General features: G+C 38.9%; 1 protein-coding gene across 3 annotated transcripts in view; it reads right to left on the bottom strand.

Annotated features, from left to right (window-relative positions):
- Nucleotides 1-17,478, bottom strand: part of LOC124795031 — a 237,273-nt gene that overhangs the window by 41,925 nt on the left and 177,870 nt on the right. For 2 of the 3 annotated variants that reach the window (XM_047258806.1, XM_047258807.1), the window contains exon 6: nt 1,798-2,038. The exons of the other annotated variant lie outside the window; for it this stretch is intronic. In XM_047258806.1, coding sequence (XP_047114762.1) covers nt 1,798-2,038 — 241 coding nt within the window. The remainder of the gene's footprint in view (nt 1-1,797; nt 2,039-17,478) is intronic. 3 annotated transcript variants of the gene reach the window in all.

The raw sequence follows: 17,478 nt of genomic DNA, 5'->3' as shown, positions 1-17,478 counted from the left end.
TAAATGAAGGCCAGGTGGGTGGTGAGAACCAACATTCTGTAGTGACAGTTCCTACCTGTGTTGTTCTGAGAAACTGGTGTCTGGGAAAAGAATCCAGATGGTGTATGCAGTGAAGCAGGCCCCAGGGTCATGACTATCATGTTGTAGAACATGTTGTGCAACAGGATATTATGTGTTGGCAGTATACACCCTCTGCCTGTGCCCATTCACCTAAACTGATAACTTCATAGTACTCCTGCTGATGTAGAAGCCCGAACAGTGTTTACATAACAGCTGGACTATGACGTGTTGTTTCACAGGTGACTGTCTCTTTGATAGTATGTTTTGCCAGTTAAGGGTTGGTCTAGGTACTAGTAGGGGGGTGCATGGGGCAAGTATTGCATCAGGAATGGTAACAGGGGCAGGAGCCACAGGATAGGGAAATGGATGCAGAAGCAATATAAGGTATGACAGGGATATTGTTAAGATTGGGATGGCAATTACAAGTTATTCTGTGTTTGGTGGGCAGAAGTCTGACAGAATGGACCTCATTTCAGAGTATGATTTTAGGAAGCCATAGCCTTGTCAGAGGAGCTGATTAATTTGGTCTTGAACGTATTAATCAGCAACTTTGACAAGGCTATGACTTCCTGAAATTATGCCCTGAAATAAGCTCTATTCTGTCTGACATTTTGCCGACCACACCTATAATATCTTTTCGTTGCCATCCCAATCTCTACAATATCCTTGTCAGATTCTACACTCCTGCGCCCATCTTCCTACCCTATGGCTCCTACTCCTATGACTGTCCCCACTGTAATACTTGCTCTATGCAGCCTCCTACAATCACCTAAACCAGGCTGTCACTGGCAGAACATATATTAGCAAAGGGAGAGCCACCTGTGAAACAACATATCTTATACCAGATATTATGTAAACACTGTTCAGCCTTTCACATCGGTATGACTATCGGCACGTTATCAGTTGGGATGAATGGGCTTATTTAGTGGGTCTATACTGGCAACACACAATATCCTGTTGCAGAGCATACTCTGCAGCTTGATAGTTGTGACCTCAGTGCCTGTTTCATAACAAGTGTCACCTGGATTCTTCCCCCAGAAACCAGCTTCTCACAGTTCTGCAGATGGGAACTGGAGCTAAATTTCCTTGGTTCTCACCAGCCATCTGGGCTTAATTTACATGAATTACTTTGGCCTCAGCATTTATTCACAGAAACTATTCCTTTCTTCACTTCCTTTTAGTTTTCTGTATTTTTCATTTTCTGACCTGTCTATTTTTCGCCATCTCCCTCCCACCTCTAATACATACAATGCACATTTACAATGCAGAAGCTCTTATTAACTCATGGACAACGTTTTGTCAGTAATCTCTATCTTGTCTATTAACACCCTCCCCCCCTTCCCTTTTCACCTTTAAGCTCTCAGGTTTTCAAATTTCATCCAGTGCAATCCCCAACTATCAATCCCCCCTCCTCATCCTCTCTGCTACATCTCTCCTGACCCGGCATTCTCTACCCCTTTTCCTTAACCTAACTAGTCCTTTTCCTTCAACCCTCTTCCATCCCTTTAACCCTTCTGCTAGGAGGAGGAGCCGATACATTGCAAATTTTAGTATCTTTATACGTGTGTTCTCCTGCTGCCATTACAGTTTCAAAAATTGATTATTTTTGTTGATATATTCCATAACTTGTGTCATTTTGTAGCGGACAGTCATATCTAAACTGTCTTTACAATTTTTTAAAAAAGTGACTAAATTATAGTAAAACCAAAAAGCATGCAAAAAGATAACATTTCTCACCATGACAACAGGTGAGAAATCTGTCATCTCAAATTTCTCCTCGTCAAGCCAGTAGCCAGCCTCAAGAGAATGAAGCACCCAGTCAGGGCGAAGCACCCAAAGGCCTCTTGCAATTGCAAATAGCATGTTTAAGGTGCGGCGGGGACCTCCGGAAACAACATGGGTTGTCAAGGGCCCAACCTTGTTGTCAATATTAAAGCCTCCCAGTGATTTCACCACTGCCGTCACTAAATCCACGTCCCTATAATGTCACAGCAGAATGTATTAAAAAAAAGTTGTTTTATATGTTATTAGTAATGTAATATCTAAAAGTTGATCTATAATTTGATGAATATGTTCCCATTTCAAGATCCCTGAATAAAGATTGTTAGGTAATATTTCAATTTTACAGGAGAAACCATGATAACTTTCACAGCAAAAAATAATACAGACTCATCACTGGATGAAAATCTGAAGCCAAGTGCAATAAGAGATAAAGTATTACTGGAGGAGAGCATCCCCATTTTGACAGAAAGTTCCTCAGATAATGTCCCAAACATTTTAATTTAGATGAGCAATACCAAAGAAAACCTATGATAAATGTTATTAGTGGTTACAACATAAAAAATATTAAATCTTCATGAAGTTATGGTGAGGTTTCAAAGCTACTTGTTACCACCACTGTAAATGCTGGTCTGTGGTGCAGATAAAGCAGTACATCACAAAAGTCTGCCTGATCAGCATTTGCAAGTCTTATTCACAACAATGTACAGACAATGCATAACATGGACCTCACAGTGAAGTCTAAAACGCATGAGGTCTGATAACAGTGTCTGTCTAACCAACACTGTGTTAATGCAACATGTGAATGCTATCTTCATTTGATGTCTGTTCAAGGAACACACAGTGGTATAGATGACAAATTATACATCTGTTATTCAGAGACTATTCTCATTCTATCCCTAGTGATGGAAAGGTGCATAACAGTTTATTGTGTCACTATCACATGGCTATCAGCATCTGACGCTTAAGTGGACTACGTGCATTACAATCCTCTGAAAGGCCCTTCAGTATTTTGCGAAATAAAACCTTCAGTCTCTTTAATCAGAATAATATTGGAGTCCGAAACCTCATCATGACATCATGGTTATACTGTGCAGCTACAGGGTGACAATTATTGAACTACATGAAAAAAAATGTATATTAGTTACGAACTACGGCATGCATACAATTTATTTAACAAGTAAATGTCACTACAGCTATTCAGGTTTAGATTGTGACATATCCGATATACCTGCCATCATTGGCGATGATGTGGCGCAGACAAATAGGGAAATTTTGAATGACCCGCTGAAGTGTCAGACCATGGACACTGTCAATGACTTCCTGACCGGCTGTTTACAGCTCAGAAATGGTTTTAGGGTTATTGCTGTACACTCCCCCCAGAGAATATGGCTGCCAATCAAAGACCATGCCAGTGGCCTCTGTGTACCCCAGAGCCAGACTGTGGTCCCCAAAGTGCTCCTCCAGGACATCAAACACTCTCCTGCTTCAATGGGATCGAGCTCTGTCTCGCACGAACCACATCTTGTCGGAATCAGGGGCACTTTGGATAATGAGGATGAAATTATCTTCCAAAACCTTCAAGTACTTTTCAGTAGTCACCATGCCCTCACGGAATATCACATGGATTATTCAGTGACTGGACAATGCACACCATACAGTCACCCGTTGAGTGTGAAGAGACTTCTCGATCGTGGAATGCGGATTCTCAGTACCCCAAATTCACCAATTTTGCATATTGATGAACCTATCCAAATGAAAGTGGGCTTGGTCTCACTAAACCAAACCATACAGCGCATACTAATTTCCATTATGCCCTGCAGCCAACCATGCAGTTTGAACATCCCAACGCAAACCATTCGGAAGTTATGATGATTTTAATTCATATAGTTCAATAATTGTCACCCTGTATATACATGCTGTCGTTAATGGAATGAGAATGCTGCTAAGGAGGCTATATCTTGCAAATCATGCAGCCCATGGCATGCACAAACATTTTGTGTGTGTGTGTGTGTGTGTGTGTGTGTGTGTGTGTGTCACAATTGGGAGGTTAGAAAAGAGGAGTGGAAAAGGAGAGAAGAAGTGTGGGGGGAAAGGAGAATGTGGGTGCATTGGTGGAATAGAAGGCTGTGCACTGCTGGAGTGGGAGCATGGAAGGGGATATGTGGATGGACAGAGACTAGCCAAGGTTGAGGACAGGACGGTTGTGGGAACATATATTGCAAGGAGATTTCCCACTTGTGAAATTCAGCAAAGTTGGTGTTGGTACAAAGAATCTACATGGTGCAGGCTGTGAAGCAGTCATTAAAATGAACATTGTGTTGGGCGGCATGCATGCAACTGGGTGGTCCAGCAGTCTCTTGGCCACAGTTTGTGGGTGCCCATTCCTGCAGACAGACAGCTTGCTAGTTGCCATGCTCACATATAATGCAGCATAGTAATTGCAGCTTAGCTTTTAGATCACATGACAGGTTTCACAAGTAGCCTTGCCTTTAATGGGATAGGTGATGGTTGTGACCAAACAGAAGTTGGTGGTGGTGGGAGAATGTATGGGACAGGTCTTGAATCAAGGTCTATTACAGGGGTATGAGCCAGGAGGTAAGGGGATGGGAGCAAGGGTTGTGTAGGGATGGATGAGGATGTTGTGTACATTCAGTGGGTAGTGAATACCACTGTGGGAGGGGTGGGAAAGAAAGTGGGTAGGACATTCCGTATTTCAGGGCATGGCAAGAAGTAGTCTAAACCCTGGCGGAGAATGTGATTCAATTGCTCCACCACTGGGTGGTACTGATTCATGGGGGAATACTCCTTTGTGGCTGGAAAGTGGGAGTCTGGGTAGTAGTAGTGGTGGTGGTGGTGGTGGTGGTGGTGGTGGTGGTTGTTGTTGTTGTTGTTGTTGTTGTTGTTGTTGTGGCTGGTGACTGGCGATTTAAGGAACGGGAGACCTGTTTCTGTACGTGACTGGGAGAGTGGTCTCAGTTTGTGAAGGCATCAGTGAGGCTCTGGGTCTCCAAATACAATAATGGTATATTATATATAACTTTGGGAGCAATAGTACAGATAATTTAAGAAATATTGAAAGAAAACATGGAGAAGATGTCAGGAGAAAATGAACACGTAAAACCCAGCAGAGCTTAGATAAAATGAACCAGAAGAATGAAGAAGCATTAAAAGAAAACAAAGAAATGCAACAAAGTATAGGGAAAATATTCCCGTAGAACTTGATATTAGCCAAAGGTAATGAAGAAACCAACAAATGCTTGAAGAAGCTGTCCCAAGAGAATAAAGAGAACATAGAGACAATATTACAGGAAAATAATGAACATTTGAAGAAAGAGTAAAAGGAATTTAATAAAGAAATAGAGAGAGACTTCCATGAAAGAGACAGTAAACTGCAGCAGAACATAGACCAACTCTCCGAAGATATGGGCAAGATGGGAGAAGAGATAGCAGGAAAGACCGAGGAAGACATTAGGGAGGTTCAAACTGAATTAGAGGGGAAGACCCAAAAAGTAGAAGCACATCATAACCAAGAGTCAAAAAAGTAAAATAGATGCAACAACATGTAATATGGCCGATGATGGGCTAGAAAGGAGAAAAAAGGATCTAGCAGTAACTTTAAAATGAGCAATAAAAGTGCAGTGGCAAGAGGACAATCAGAAAGTTGCAGACAATATTAAGCAGTTGCAGGATGACATACACCATTTGGAGAATAAAACTGAAGAGGTCAATAGGAAGATTAGCAATACAACATTAACTGTGATGGAAGGAAATGTTGTTATATTAGTGAACAAGATAACAGGTACACTCAAACTAACATATGGCAGAAGTATAAACCAAAACGGAGCATTGCATCCGATGATATTTACTGTGCGGTTAAGAGGGTTTTTCCCAGTGTACTTTAGAGAAGCAGATAGAATTCAGTTTGCAATAGACAGAATGGATGGCGAAGCTTTCACTTTTTTTTTTTTTTTTTGGGGGGGGGGGGGGTTAAGAGGAAAGAAGAAGCCAGTAATTATGACCAATTCAAGGGAGAATTCATGCACAAGTACTGGTCCAAAAGTTATCAATGTGCAAATCTCTTTAAGATTTACTACATTGCAAATCACATGGAGGGGTATCTTCAGAGAATTAGCAATGGAAAAATAATTACTAAAGTAATCAATTCAATAGTCCACCAAATGACAGAAGAAGGAACAGAACACTGATATAGGAGCCATGGTAATGGCCATCAATTTTAAAATGATCACAACAGAGAAGATGATTCAAGAAATTGTGGGAGGACAGAAGACAGACAAATGGATAATAAGGTACGAACTGACGAAGTAGGGAACACAGGAAGCTAAATGGTGCTCCAGTTGAGATCCAGTCAGGAGTGAGATCTGCCAGGATCAACATTAACCTTATCAAAAATGATGATGGTGGAGATCTGAGAAGAGACCTAAAGGAAGAAAATGAGTGGATTTTCAAAGAACCCTTATTACCTATGGTTAAAATGGAGATGTACTGTTTGAATGCTGATGTTTTTGTAGGCACAGGAAATGAAGCTTGTGCTGTATCCCAGAGACTATTTGAACAAATACTGAGTGTGGATTTCTGCTTACAGAGTTTTCCAGTTAATGGTGTGAGAGTTGTAAATGTTGTAGATGTTAAGAGCAAACCCATTAAACAGCAAGTGTTGATTACCAAGCACAGGGGGAAACTATGAAGCAACATTTTTTAGTACTGCTAGATTTGAACATGCAGTTATTTTGGTCATAGATTGGCTGAACAAAGTGCAAATAGTAGTGAGTTTTGATGAAGGTACTGTTGAGGTAAGAGGGAGAAACGGAGTGAATAAAAGGTTAACTTTTATAGAAGAGGACAAAGTAGAGGAAGAGGAAGTATTTGAACAGGTGAGCTTATGTTATGAACACCAAGATGAAGAGCTGAAGGAGGAAGGTGGGCACATATTCTATCAGGGATTAGTGTGAGAGGATGAACTTGGGGAGGATACGGTAAGCAAGAAACTGGAAGAAATGATGCACTTGGATTAGGAGGTTTGAAGGAAACTCGTTACAGTATTGTACAAACATCATAAAGTCTTCTCTCAGTAGCCAGGTTTTGTCAGAGGGGTAGAATGCAGACTGATGATAAAGAACCATACCCCAGTCAATATTAAACAATATTCTATCCCCCAGGCAAATAGGAAGGCAGTAAAAGAAGGGATACAGATGATGCTGGACCTTGGAGTAATATGAAGAGCCAACAGATAGTATAATAGTCCTCTGTTTGTGGGGGATAAAAAAGGATGGGAAAGTGAGTATAGTGTTGGATGTACACACAGCGGTCAGCATCAGTGAACCAGAGAAAGACAGACCTGAGGCAATAGAAGTATTGATCCAGAAATATTGAGGAGCAAATACACTCAGTAGCATTGACTTGACTCCAAATATTGGCGTACACTGTATCTTTTGTCCCAGAATCTTGTCAGTAGACAGCTTTTATGTATTTACACTGACAGGAGTTATCATTTCAGAGTTTTGCCATTCAGCCTTAACGCGTCCATCTCCAAACTGAATTTATCAGAGACTGCATCAAATGGCTGCTGTGTCAGAGCACAAGAGCATGTGAACACCCTAACTTTCAACAACTTGCAGATTTACTGGTGTTTTTTCTTCAAATGTTGCTAAACGTAAGATAGATGTGGTAATCCGAAACATACGGCCCTTAAATTACTGCTCCTCTAAACGCCACAGAACTTGGCAACAGGGTCATGAGCAAATCGTCAGTTGTGCATGTTTTAAGGAGTTTCTGCACATGCGCAGCTGGCATGATGTAACTGCCTTATGTGTCAAATACATACGGATTTGAATAACAATGTGCACAGTTCATGGCATGTACAGCTATGCTTTACCTCTCAACTACAACTTTAAGTCTGTGCCACTAGGTGGTAGCACACTGTGTCAAATAATATTCTTCACTTATTTGGCAGTTAGCATAAATTCTGTTAGATGGTAACACACTCCTCGGACGTCAATTCAATCACTATACAGTAAAACTACATTGGACATCATTGTTATGTTATTATTACTATTATTAATATTAATGGTAGTGGCTGCAGTTGTATAAATGTGTTCATAATCATAGCTGTTATACGGCAGTTGCTGTTTCATGCATTGAAATTTATCTGAATCAAAAAGTTTATGAACATCCAAAATGTATACTCATGAGCCGCCACCAGTAAGGACTTACTCAAGAAAGTCATTGTCTATGTGGGTGATGTACTACTTGCCAGCAAGTCATGGGATGAAAATTTGGAAAATTACATGCTGTACTTGACACATTTGAGGAAACAGGAGTGACGGCAAATTTGGATGGATTGGAATTTGGTAAATCACAGATAAATTTCCTTAGACAAAATTTCAGAGGAAGGTACTTATCCAGATCAAAGTAAGTTGGAGGTTATTAGGCAATTCCCCATTCCCAACAGTAAGAAGCAACTGAGAGCATTTTTTGGAGTATGAGTTCTACAGAAAATTCATCAGGGATCCTATACTCAATGTCCTGAAATTAAGAAAGCTAAGAAAGGCAAAGATGAGATAGCACATGAATAGAGATTGTCAAGAGGAATTTCAAAAGATTAAGAAAACCTTTTGCAATGTGGAGATATTGTACCACCCAGATTTTACTAAAGACTTCCATATGGGTGCAGATAGCTCACATTACAGATTGGCTATATGTCTGTATCACACAGAGAAAGATGGGGGTGCCAAACTGATAAAACCTACAGACTTTGGTAGCAGAAGTTTAAATGCATGTGAAAGAACATTTTTGTTACCAAACGGGACACTTCAGCAACTGTATGGGGTATCAAACAATTCCGTTATTATTTGGCGGGAAGACAAGTGAAGGTGGTTACTGGCCACAAAGCCGTCGCATTTTTAACCACCAGCAAACTGAGGTATAGTAAATTAACTACATAGGCCCATGCCCAGTAAGATTACAACTTTGAAGCGACATACAAACCTGGCAAAACCGACAACACTCGATGTATTATCAAGACTACCAATTGAGTCAAGGGCAATAGCAGTGAACAGACCACAAGCTGAAGAGATTAGGATCAACCTAGCGAAAGAAGTGCAACAGGCAGAATTCATAAGGAAGTTATTATAGAATGTGCATAGGGAGCAAAATGAAGATGATAATCTTAAGATGGTTAAGCAAAAATATAGGTGAGCTGGTGAAAAAAGATTCATACTTATTAGTGTATCAACAATTGGATATTACACAAGAGAAATGATGAAAGTAGGGAAAGTTGGAAACTGTGTGTGCCAGAGCATGTTGTGGATAACATCTCTGACGTCGATCTGTTGTAGAATTTTAGAACATGTTGTTTGCTCGCGTATCATGTCTTTTCTGGAAACCCAGAATTTACTTTGTAGGAATCAACATGGATTCCAGAAACAGCAATCGTGTGAGACCCAACTCGCTTTATTTGTTCACGAGACCCAGAAAATATCAGATACAGGCTCCCAGGTAGATGCCATTTTCCTTGACTTCCGGAAGGCATTCAATACGGTTCCGCACTGTCGCCCGATAAAGTAAGAACCTACGGAATATCAGACCAGCTGTGTGGCTGGATTGAAGAGTTTTTAGCAAACAGAACACAGCATGTTGTTCTCAATGGAGAGACGTCTACAGACATTAAAGTAACCTCTGGCATGCCACAGGGGAGTGTTATGGGACCATTGCTTTTCACAATATATATAAATGACTAGTAGATAGTGTTGGAAGTTCCATGCGGCTTTTTGCGGATGATGCTGTAGTATACAGAGAAGCTGCAGCATTCGAAAATTGCTACAAAATGCAGGAAGATCTGCAGCGGATAGGCACTTGGTGCAGGGAGTGGCAACTGCCCCTTACATAGACAAACGTAATGTATTGCAAATACATAGAAAGAAGGAGCCTTTATTGTATAATTATATGATAGTGGAACAAACACTGGTAGCAGTTACTTCTGTAAAATATCTGGGAGTATGCATACGGAACGATTTGAAGTGGAATGATCATATAAAATTTATTGTTGGCATGGCGGGTGCCAGGTTGAGATTCATTGGGAGAGTCCTTAGAAAATGTAGTCCATCAACAAAGGAGGTGGCTTACAAAACACTCGTTCGACCTATACTTGAGTATTGCTCATCAGTGTGGGATCCGTACCAGGTCGGGTTGACAGAGGAGATAGAGAAGAGCGGCGCGTTTCATCACAGGGTTAATTGGTAAGCGTGATAGCGTTACGGAGATGTTTAGCAAACTCAAGTGGCAGACTCTGCAAGAGAGGCGCTCTGCATCACGGTGTAGCTTGCTGTCTAGGTTTCGAGAGGGTGTGTTTCTGGATGAGGTATCGAATATATTGCTTCCCGCTAATTACACCTCCCGAGGAGATCACGAATGTAAAATTAGAGAGATTCGAGCATGCATGGAGGCTTTCCGGCAGTCGTTCTTCCTGTGAACCATACGTGACTGGAACAGGAAAGGGAGGTAATGACAGTGGCATGTAAAGAGCCCTCTGCCACACACCATTTGGTGGCTTGCGGAGTACAAATGTAGATGTAGATAAATTAATCTCATCTATGCATTGTATGTCTAATGCCCAGTATGCACCAAAAAAATGTCTTGAGAAGTTGAAATTAGATTGTGCTTTCAATAATGTGGGGAGGCACATAAACAAGGTATTAAGTACGTGGCACCTGCCAAAAGACTAAGACGATCACAGTCCAATAGAAAGGTTATATGAATCCAATCATATCGGTGTTGATTAAAGACATCTGTTTGGACCTATGTCTGCAGCACGGGGGAACTACACACAAATCTTAGTTGCCAAAAAACAGGTTTCCAAATCTGTAAAATCTTACCCTTTGAAGAAAGCCACCAGCTAAGCTATCATTAATAAGTTTGAAAGGGACTGTTTCAGTAATGTATGTACACCTAAGTGGATCCTGAGAGGTAATAAATAACATTTTTGGTCCACAGAATGGAGAGCAATGCTTGATAGACATCAGACAGAACAGGCCGCCATCTCTAGATATAGGCCAGCCTCCAACCTAGCAGAATGGATGATGAAGGAGCTGAATAGTCTATGTCGAACATACCATCACAGGTAACATGGTTCATGGAAGGAATATTTGGAAGAATTTGAACGTGTCAGGAACCACCCATCACACAATTCTATTGGATATGTGCCATGTGAGATCCTGCTTAAGCACAAACTTGATGCTATTTTTAGTGATTTATTGGATGGACTGTGACAGAAGCCTGAACAACAGGGGACTGACATACTAGGACATTCACTGACACCATGAAATACTGAATTGATAATGTCTAGGCACTAGCCAAAATCTAGATTTGCCTAATAAAACCTGAAAGAAAAGGACAACTGATTGATGTGCTCTCTCATTTGAAAAATTATTGGGATACTCGCCAGGGAGTGATACAATATGGAAGAATAAATTAGAACTAGTGGAACTGAGTACGAGGGAGAAGGAAAGGAAGACACTAGACAGACATGGTAAGCAATTTCAGCCAATAGCATATTGAGGGGGGCACCTGGTGCTAGTATAAGTGCATGCCAAATCGAAGTAAATAAAATCTGAGATACAGAAGTTAAATGGTGTTTATAAGGGACTATACAGGATCATAAGAAACAACCATCAAATCACTGTGGAACTAGAATATGTGCAAAGAGAGCCCACAACAAAGAACATGTTCAAAACATAAAAGGTTACTATCCACAGGAAGATAAGTGTAAGTAATCCAGATAAGTAAGGTCAGACTAGACATGAGGAACAAGCAGCTCTTTTGCGGGTATACCAGGTGGTGACTGGTATACTCCCAGCTGGGTTTCCTGTTTCAAGTCTCACTCCCTTCCATCTTCCCTAACCCTGATTTAAGAAAACTGTAAAAATTATGAAATAGATTACGTACTGATTGTTCAAATATTTCATTTATGGAGACTTGATTAAAGCCTGTAATACATTCATCATATTATTATAAAATAAATGGTAAGGTAGTAGCTGAGATGTCAAAGAACACACAATTTGTGTAAATGTTTAAAATCAGACTATAAAAGCAATAATGCCAGAAAGAATAGAGGCGAATGCCAGATCTGTAGTTTTGTTTCATGAGTCAAGAATCATGAAAGAGCAAAGGAACTGTAATGAATTGGAATAAGGTAACTGCTGGTGATTGTGATAAACAGTAAAAACACGTAAAATGGCATAGAGGTGAGGCACTAGTTCTTTATGTGAATCATATGAAGTGCAGAGATGATTTACCTAATGAGAATAATAAGGTATGGAGGAGTTAAGGTGCATGGAGGAGTTTTTATGTGTTTTTTGAGGTGAATAAGGAAGTTTAACAGATGTCGTACAAGTATACATTTGAAGTAAAGATGATATTCGATCTGAGAGAGATATGTGTAGTGCTGTTTTATGTGAGCTGAAATGTATATGGAATATGAACTATTTTAAGAGCTAATGGTTGAACACTCATTTATTTTCACATAAGCTGTCCTATTTATATTTGTATGTATTTATATTGGAAATGATAATGAAAAAGGTATGGTGGTGGTAAATAGAGGGTTACTCATGAAGGGCAAAGGAATAATGATTTGATGATCTAATTAGTTGGTCAGATTGGGAATTCATGCTTTTGTATTGTGTTTCAAAAGGCACAATTAAAAGAATAATGTGTACTGATGTTTCAAATTTTGACATATATGTCAATGTGATAAAAAGAATATACTATCTTATTTGCAGTATTAATAACAACTGTTTGAAATACAGCAACATACTCTATGGTAATATAAATACCCATTTCTTCTGAAACTTACTTATGAACAAACACATTAATTATAGATATATTTAAAAACAAAGATGATGTGACTTACCATATGAAAGTGCTGGCAGGTCGATAGATACACAAACAAACACATACATACACACAAAATTCACACACACAAAATTCATACACACAAAATTCATACACACAAAATCTAGCTTTCGCAACCAATGGTTGCTTCATCAGAAAAGAGGGAAGGAGAGGGAAAGATGAAAGGATGTGGGTTTTAAGGGAGAGGGTAAGGAGTCATTCCAATCCCGGGAGCGGAAAGACTTACCTTAGGGGGAAAAAAGGACAAGTATACACTCGCACACACACACATATCCATCCGCACATACACAGACACATATGTGTGTGTGCGCGAGTGTATACCTGTCCTTTTTTCCCCCTAAGGTACGTCTTTCCGCTCCCGGGATTGGAATGACTCCTTACCCTCTCCCTTACAACCCACATCCTTTCATCTTTCCCTCTCCTTCCCTCTTTCCTGACGAAGCAACCATTGGTTGCGAAAGCTTGGATTTTGTGTGTATGTATGTGTTTGTTTGTGTATCTATCGACCTGCTAGCACTTTCATATGGTAAGTCACATAATCTTTGTTTTTAAATATATTTTTCCCGCGTGGAATGTTTCTCTATATTATATACATTAATTATAGAGTTATATCTGAGTGCTTTAATAGGAAGTAGAGCACTGTCAGTTATGTAATTTGTTGTCCTGAAATTATGCTTTGCCTAATATGTTTCATGTTAGTACTTTGTTAGAGATGTGAGTAGAATAACCATTAATTTGACGTAATTTCTCTACACCTTTCATGTGTCGTGCCAAAGGTAAGGTAGAATAATAGCAATAGCATGGGCAGCAAAAGCCCTGCTAAAAGGATGGAACACCACAAGGGTAGCTGAAATACTGTAATAACAGTTTCTTTCTGCTGTGTTATGAAAAAGGGTAACCAGCAACAGTTGTGTGTTTGATGGCCCACACAAACTGCTGACGGGACATTTCTTTGTCATTTATTGTAAGACAAATTTGTTAAGGATTTACTATTTTTCTTCTGATATTCGTTAAAATTTTTGTATAATATTTCTTGTAGAGGTAATTCACTGCGGCAACCAAAACTGTGGTCGTGTGTGTGTGTGTGTGTGTGTGTGTGTGTTTTGTCCAACTCTGATGAAGGCCTTTTTGGCCAAAAGCTTACTTGTTTGACAGACATTTTGTTGCACCTATCAGCAATATAGCATCTCCGCTATATGCTAAGTAGCAATTATCCTTTTCATAATATTGTCATCATTCCACCCTGGATTTTCCATTATTAAATTTAATGTTCTTTATTCTTTTTTGTAATCTTTAACAACTTTTCCTATGGCTACAAAGAAGTCTTTTAGGGCAAGGATGTAAAGGGTCCACGAACCCTTACTCAGTGATAAACATGTTTTTGCTTCACACAGGACGACAGTAGGCAGAATACACTACCAAGCTCCGCTAGCGCTAAATGAATGAAGTGACAGTCAGTTGAGTCTAGGAGTCCATCGAGTCTGGTACGAACCTTGTGCTACACGACATGTCTTACCAGCTGAGTGGGTCCTTACTGGTGTGAACTGACCACCAGAAAAACATACCAATTCATGACAACTGTCATTTCTGACAAATGTTTTTGAAATGTTTACAGTGCGCTGAATACTCATGTTCACAACAACTGTACCAGCCACACACTGGATTGCAATGAGGATGGTGTGTGCTGACTGGTGTTACAGTTTGTGATATAATACCAATAATACTGACCTGTGATGAGATTAGCTGTAATTAGAAGTGTGAGTCAAAAGTAGTGTCTTCCTAATACTGTGTCTCAATAGAATATATCATTAATACAGTGTAAAATACCTTGGCATTGGTTTTTGCAAAAGCCCTTTACCACTGTATCTAATATTGTTGAGCAGCCGCATACTGATTAGAAATGACTCCTGAAATCTCTAAGTGCAATTAACATTTATCTATTAGGTAACAGCCACATCAAAATTAAAGTTTGGCTGCTATTTCAGGCAATACAAATCGATGTAATATTAATTGAGGAGTGTTTCATCTTTCAGCTCAAAAAAGCACAAATACGTTTGCATGGCAAAATTTTTGGTGAAAAAGGCAGAATGAGGATTAGGGCAGCTAATTCCCCACTTTCCTGTCACAGTCGCCTTTTTGTGCTCCAGCAGGAGCACTTTTCTGTTGGTTACCTTTTTTTCCCTGCTTGTATAAAATGAGTTCTGTAGCTCAGTAAAGTATTGACAGTTTATTTATGTGCTTTGACACATTTATATATTTTAACATATAGGAACAACAAATAAGTGTGCATAATGTAATGTTAACACAAAATAATCTCCCTAGCAATCCAAGTTCACTTTAACCTACTTTACATAAAACTGCACAACATTTTTAGGTTATGCCTACGGTATAATAAAAAAATGTTGTGTTTCATTTGCAAGTACAAAGAACTCCTAAGAGAAATAAAATGTTTACACTGCCAGATGGCATCATCATATAATTAACAAGTAAAGACAGCCTGTAGAGGTGTGAAGTGCCCATTATACAGGGAGAGCACATCAAAGTTTTATTGGCGAAAAAATACTGACCAAAAACATAGTTTGGTGACCTCAGAACCCTTGTGATGCATTCACTACATCCGTTAAAATCAAATTTATGCCTCAGATTGGATATTACATGCAGAAGTGTGGTAATTTTAAACCTCTGGATCTCTGTAACAGATACCAATGTCAAAAAAAGTTTTAGGGTTTACCCGACATCATCATCTTAAGAACGTGTGGTAAAATATTTGATGTTTTACCATGAATAGAAATCACAGAAGTGGCCATCCACATAATTGGTACTTTCTGTATAAAAAATCATTTTTTGGGGGGGTTTCCTCCAGAACTGCCCATAAACAAATGGTGCTTTTTTCAGACACCTATGGTCCACCCTAGATCATACCTGATGCAAAATAACCAACTGCTTTGCTCAATTTCTCTGGGCTGGAGGAAGTGTATATTGTATAAATTTTCACTCTGCACTGTAGGATAGCTACAGTTCAAATGCACCCTTGCACCCTTACCCAATTCCACCAATCAGGATTTTTAGTATGTTGTTCATTGTAATCCCTCCTACCATTGTACAAAATTTGTGACTTCACAAATTATTTCCCACATTCAATCTTCTCTGAGCTTCATTCACCGGTACATTATGTCACTGGCTTAATTGTGTACTTCCAAATTGTTAAATTGACAATTGTGTAAATTTTATGTCACAATTTTGTGAATTTTAACAGCATAAAAATAACAAAATGACTAAGCTTCTCACTATGAAACTACTGTGCTTTGCAGGGTTAAGTTCAGACTGAACTGAAGGCCAATTTGACAGTGTTCATCTCTACTTCTCCTTTACCACTGGAGCACATCGTAGCATCCAGTATGTTTGTGGCTGTTTATGAGAATGATTTGTGTGTCAGAGATATGATTTGTTGCTATATTTACATCATTGATGAAATTGATTTATATCATATGTAAAATTTAGGATCATCTTTTGTTCTGAATTATCTATTAATGGTAAGAATTCATTTTAGGTTTTTTGCCAAATCTGTGCAGATTTCTATTTCCTCTAAGACGTTTGTGTAGCTTCCTCTTGTAGATGCATATTAAACATGGAGCAGTGATTGTTGCTTTTGTTTATATATTCTTTGTATCTTGTAGTAAATTTTCAGTCTGTTAGACCAATATAGAAACTGTCATAGCCACTGCACTTAATTTTACATATTCCTGATAATTATATTTTTGAGCTTTGTCTGTTCTGTATATTATGTTCATTCCCAATTTATTCTCTGTGAGAAAGCTAATTTTAACATTAGTAATGAGAAATGTGTTACTTATTTTTTGAGAAATATTTCCCATATGTGGCAGGTTAACAAATATTTCTTTCTTCTTTCTAGATTTGTTAATGTTATTTCGTCTTTTCGTTTGCAAATTTGTCCATAATTTTCTTTCTGCATATTTTTTGAGTATATTAAGTTTATAGCCATGATTTGCTGCTACAGTTCTAATTGTATCCAATTCCGTCTTCATGTTTTTGTTAGTACAGACTGACACAATCAATCATGGCATGAAAATACACTGCTTTAAGTGCTAATGGGTGATTTAATGAATTATGTATAATACAGTTGCCTGTTATTGGTTTACAAAACATGTCAAATTTATGGACACTTATGATTAGCTATTTTTATATCTAAGACATTTATGCATTATTCGTTTTATTCATCTGTTGATTAAATTAATTAATTCTGTTATTATTTCCATTAAAGACAATGAGGTCATCATCAACATAGCATAAGTAATAAGTGACTTAATCAGCCCACTGGGTTTGTTCTCTGAAAGAATTTATTTCCTAGGTGACCTAAGAAAATGTTTGTCGGGATTCCTGCAAGGCAGCTTCTCATAGCCAACCCATTGCTGTGCTTGTGTTTCTCTCCCTGAAAAGTGAAGTAACTGTATGATAGCACTATTTCTAGGAGACCGATCAGTTCACCTATTTCTGGTTGACTAATCTTACCAAATTTTGGTTGGTTATTTCTTATGATGTTTATGTTTTCAGTAATCGTCACATTTGTGTACAGATTAATAACATCTAATGAAATGAATTTTCCATTTACTCTCTAAGCTGATAAATGAGGTCCAGATTTAGGCCGATTGTATCTAGGTTTCACCTGAGAATGAATTGTTCCTTGAAACC

The sequence above is a fragment of the Schistocerca piceifrons genome, chromosome 4 (genome assembly GCF_021461385.2).
Source record: "Schistocerca piceifrons isolate TAMUIC-IGC-003096 chromosome 4, iqSchPice1.1, whole genome shotgun sequence".
Lineage (NCBI taxonomy): Eukaryota > Metazoa > Arthropoda > Insecta > Orthoptera > Acrididae > Schistocerca > Schistocerca piceifrons.
The sequence above is the reverse complement of the archived record's forward strand: the minus strand, read 5'-3'. Positions and strand labels throughout refer to the sequence as shown.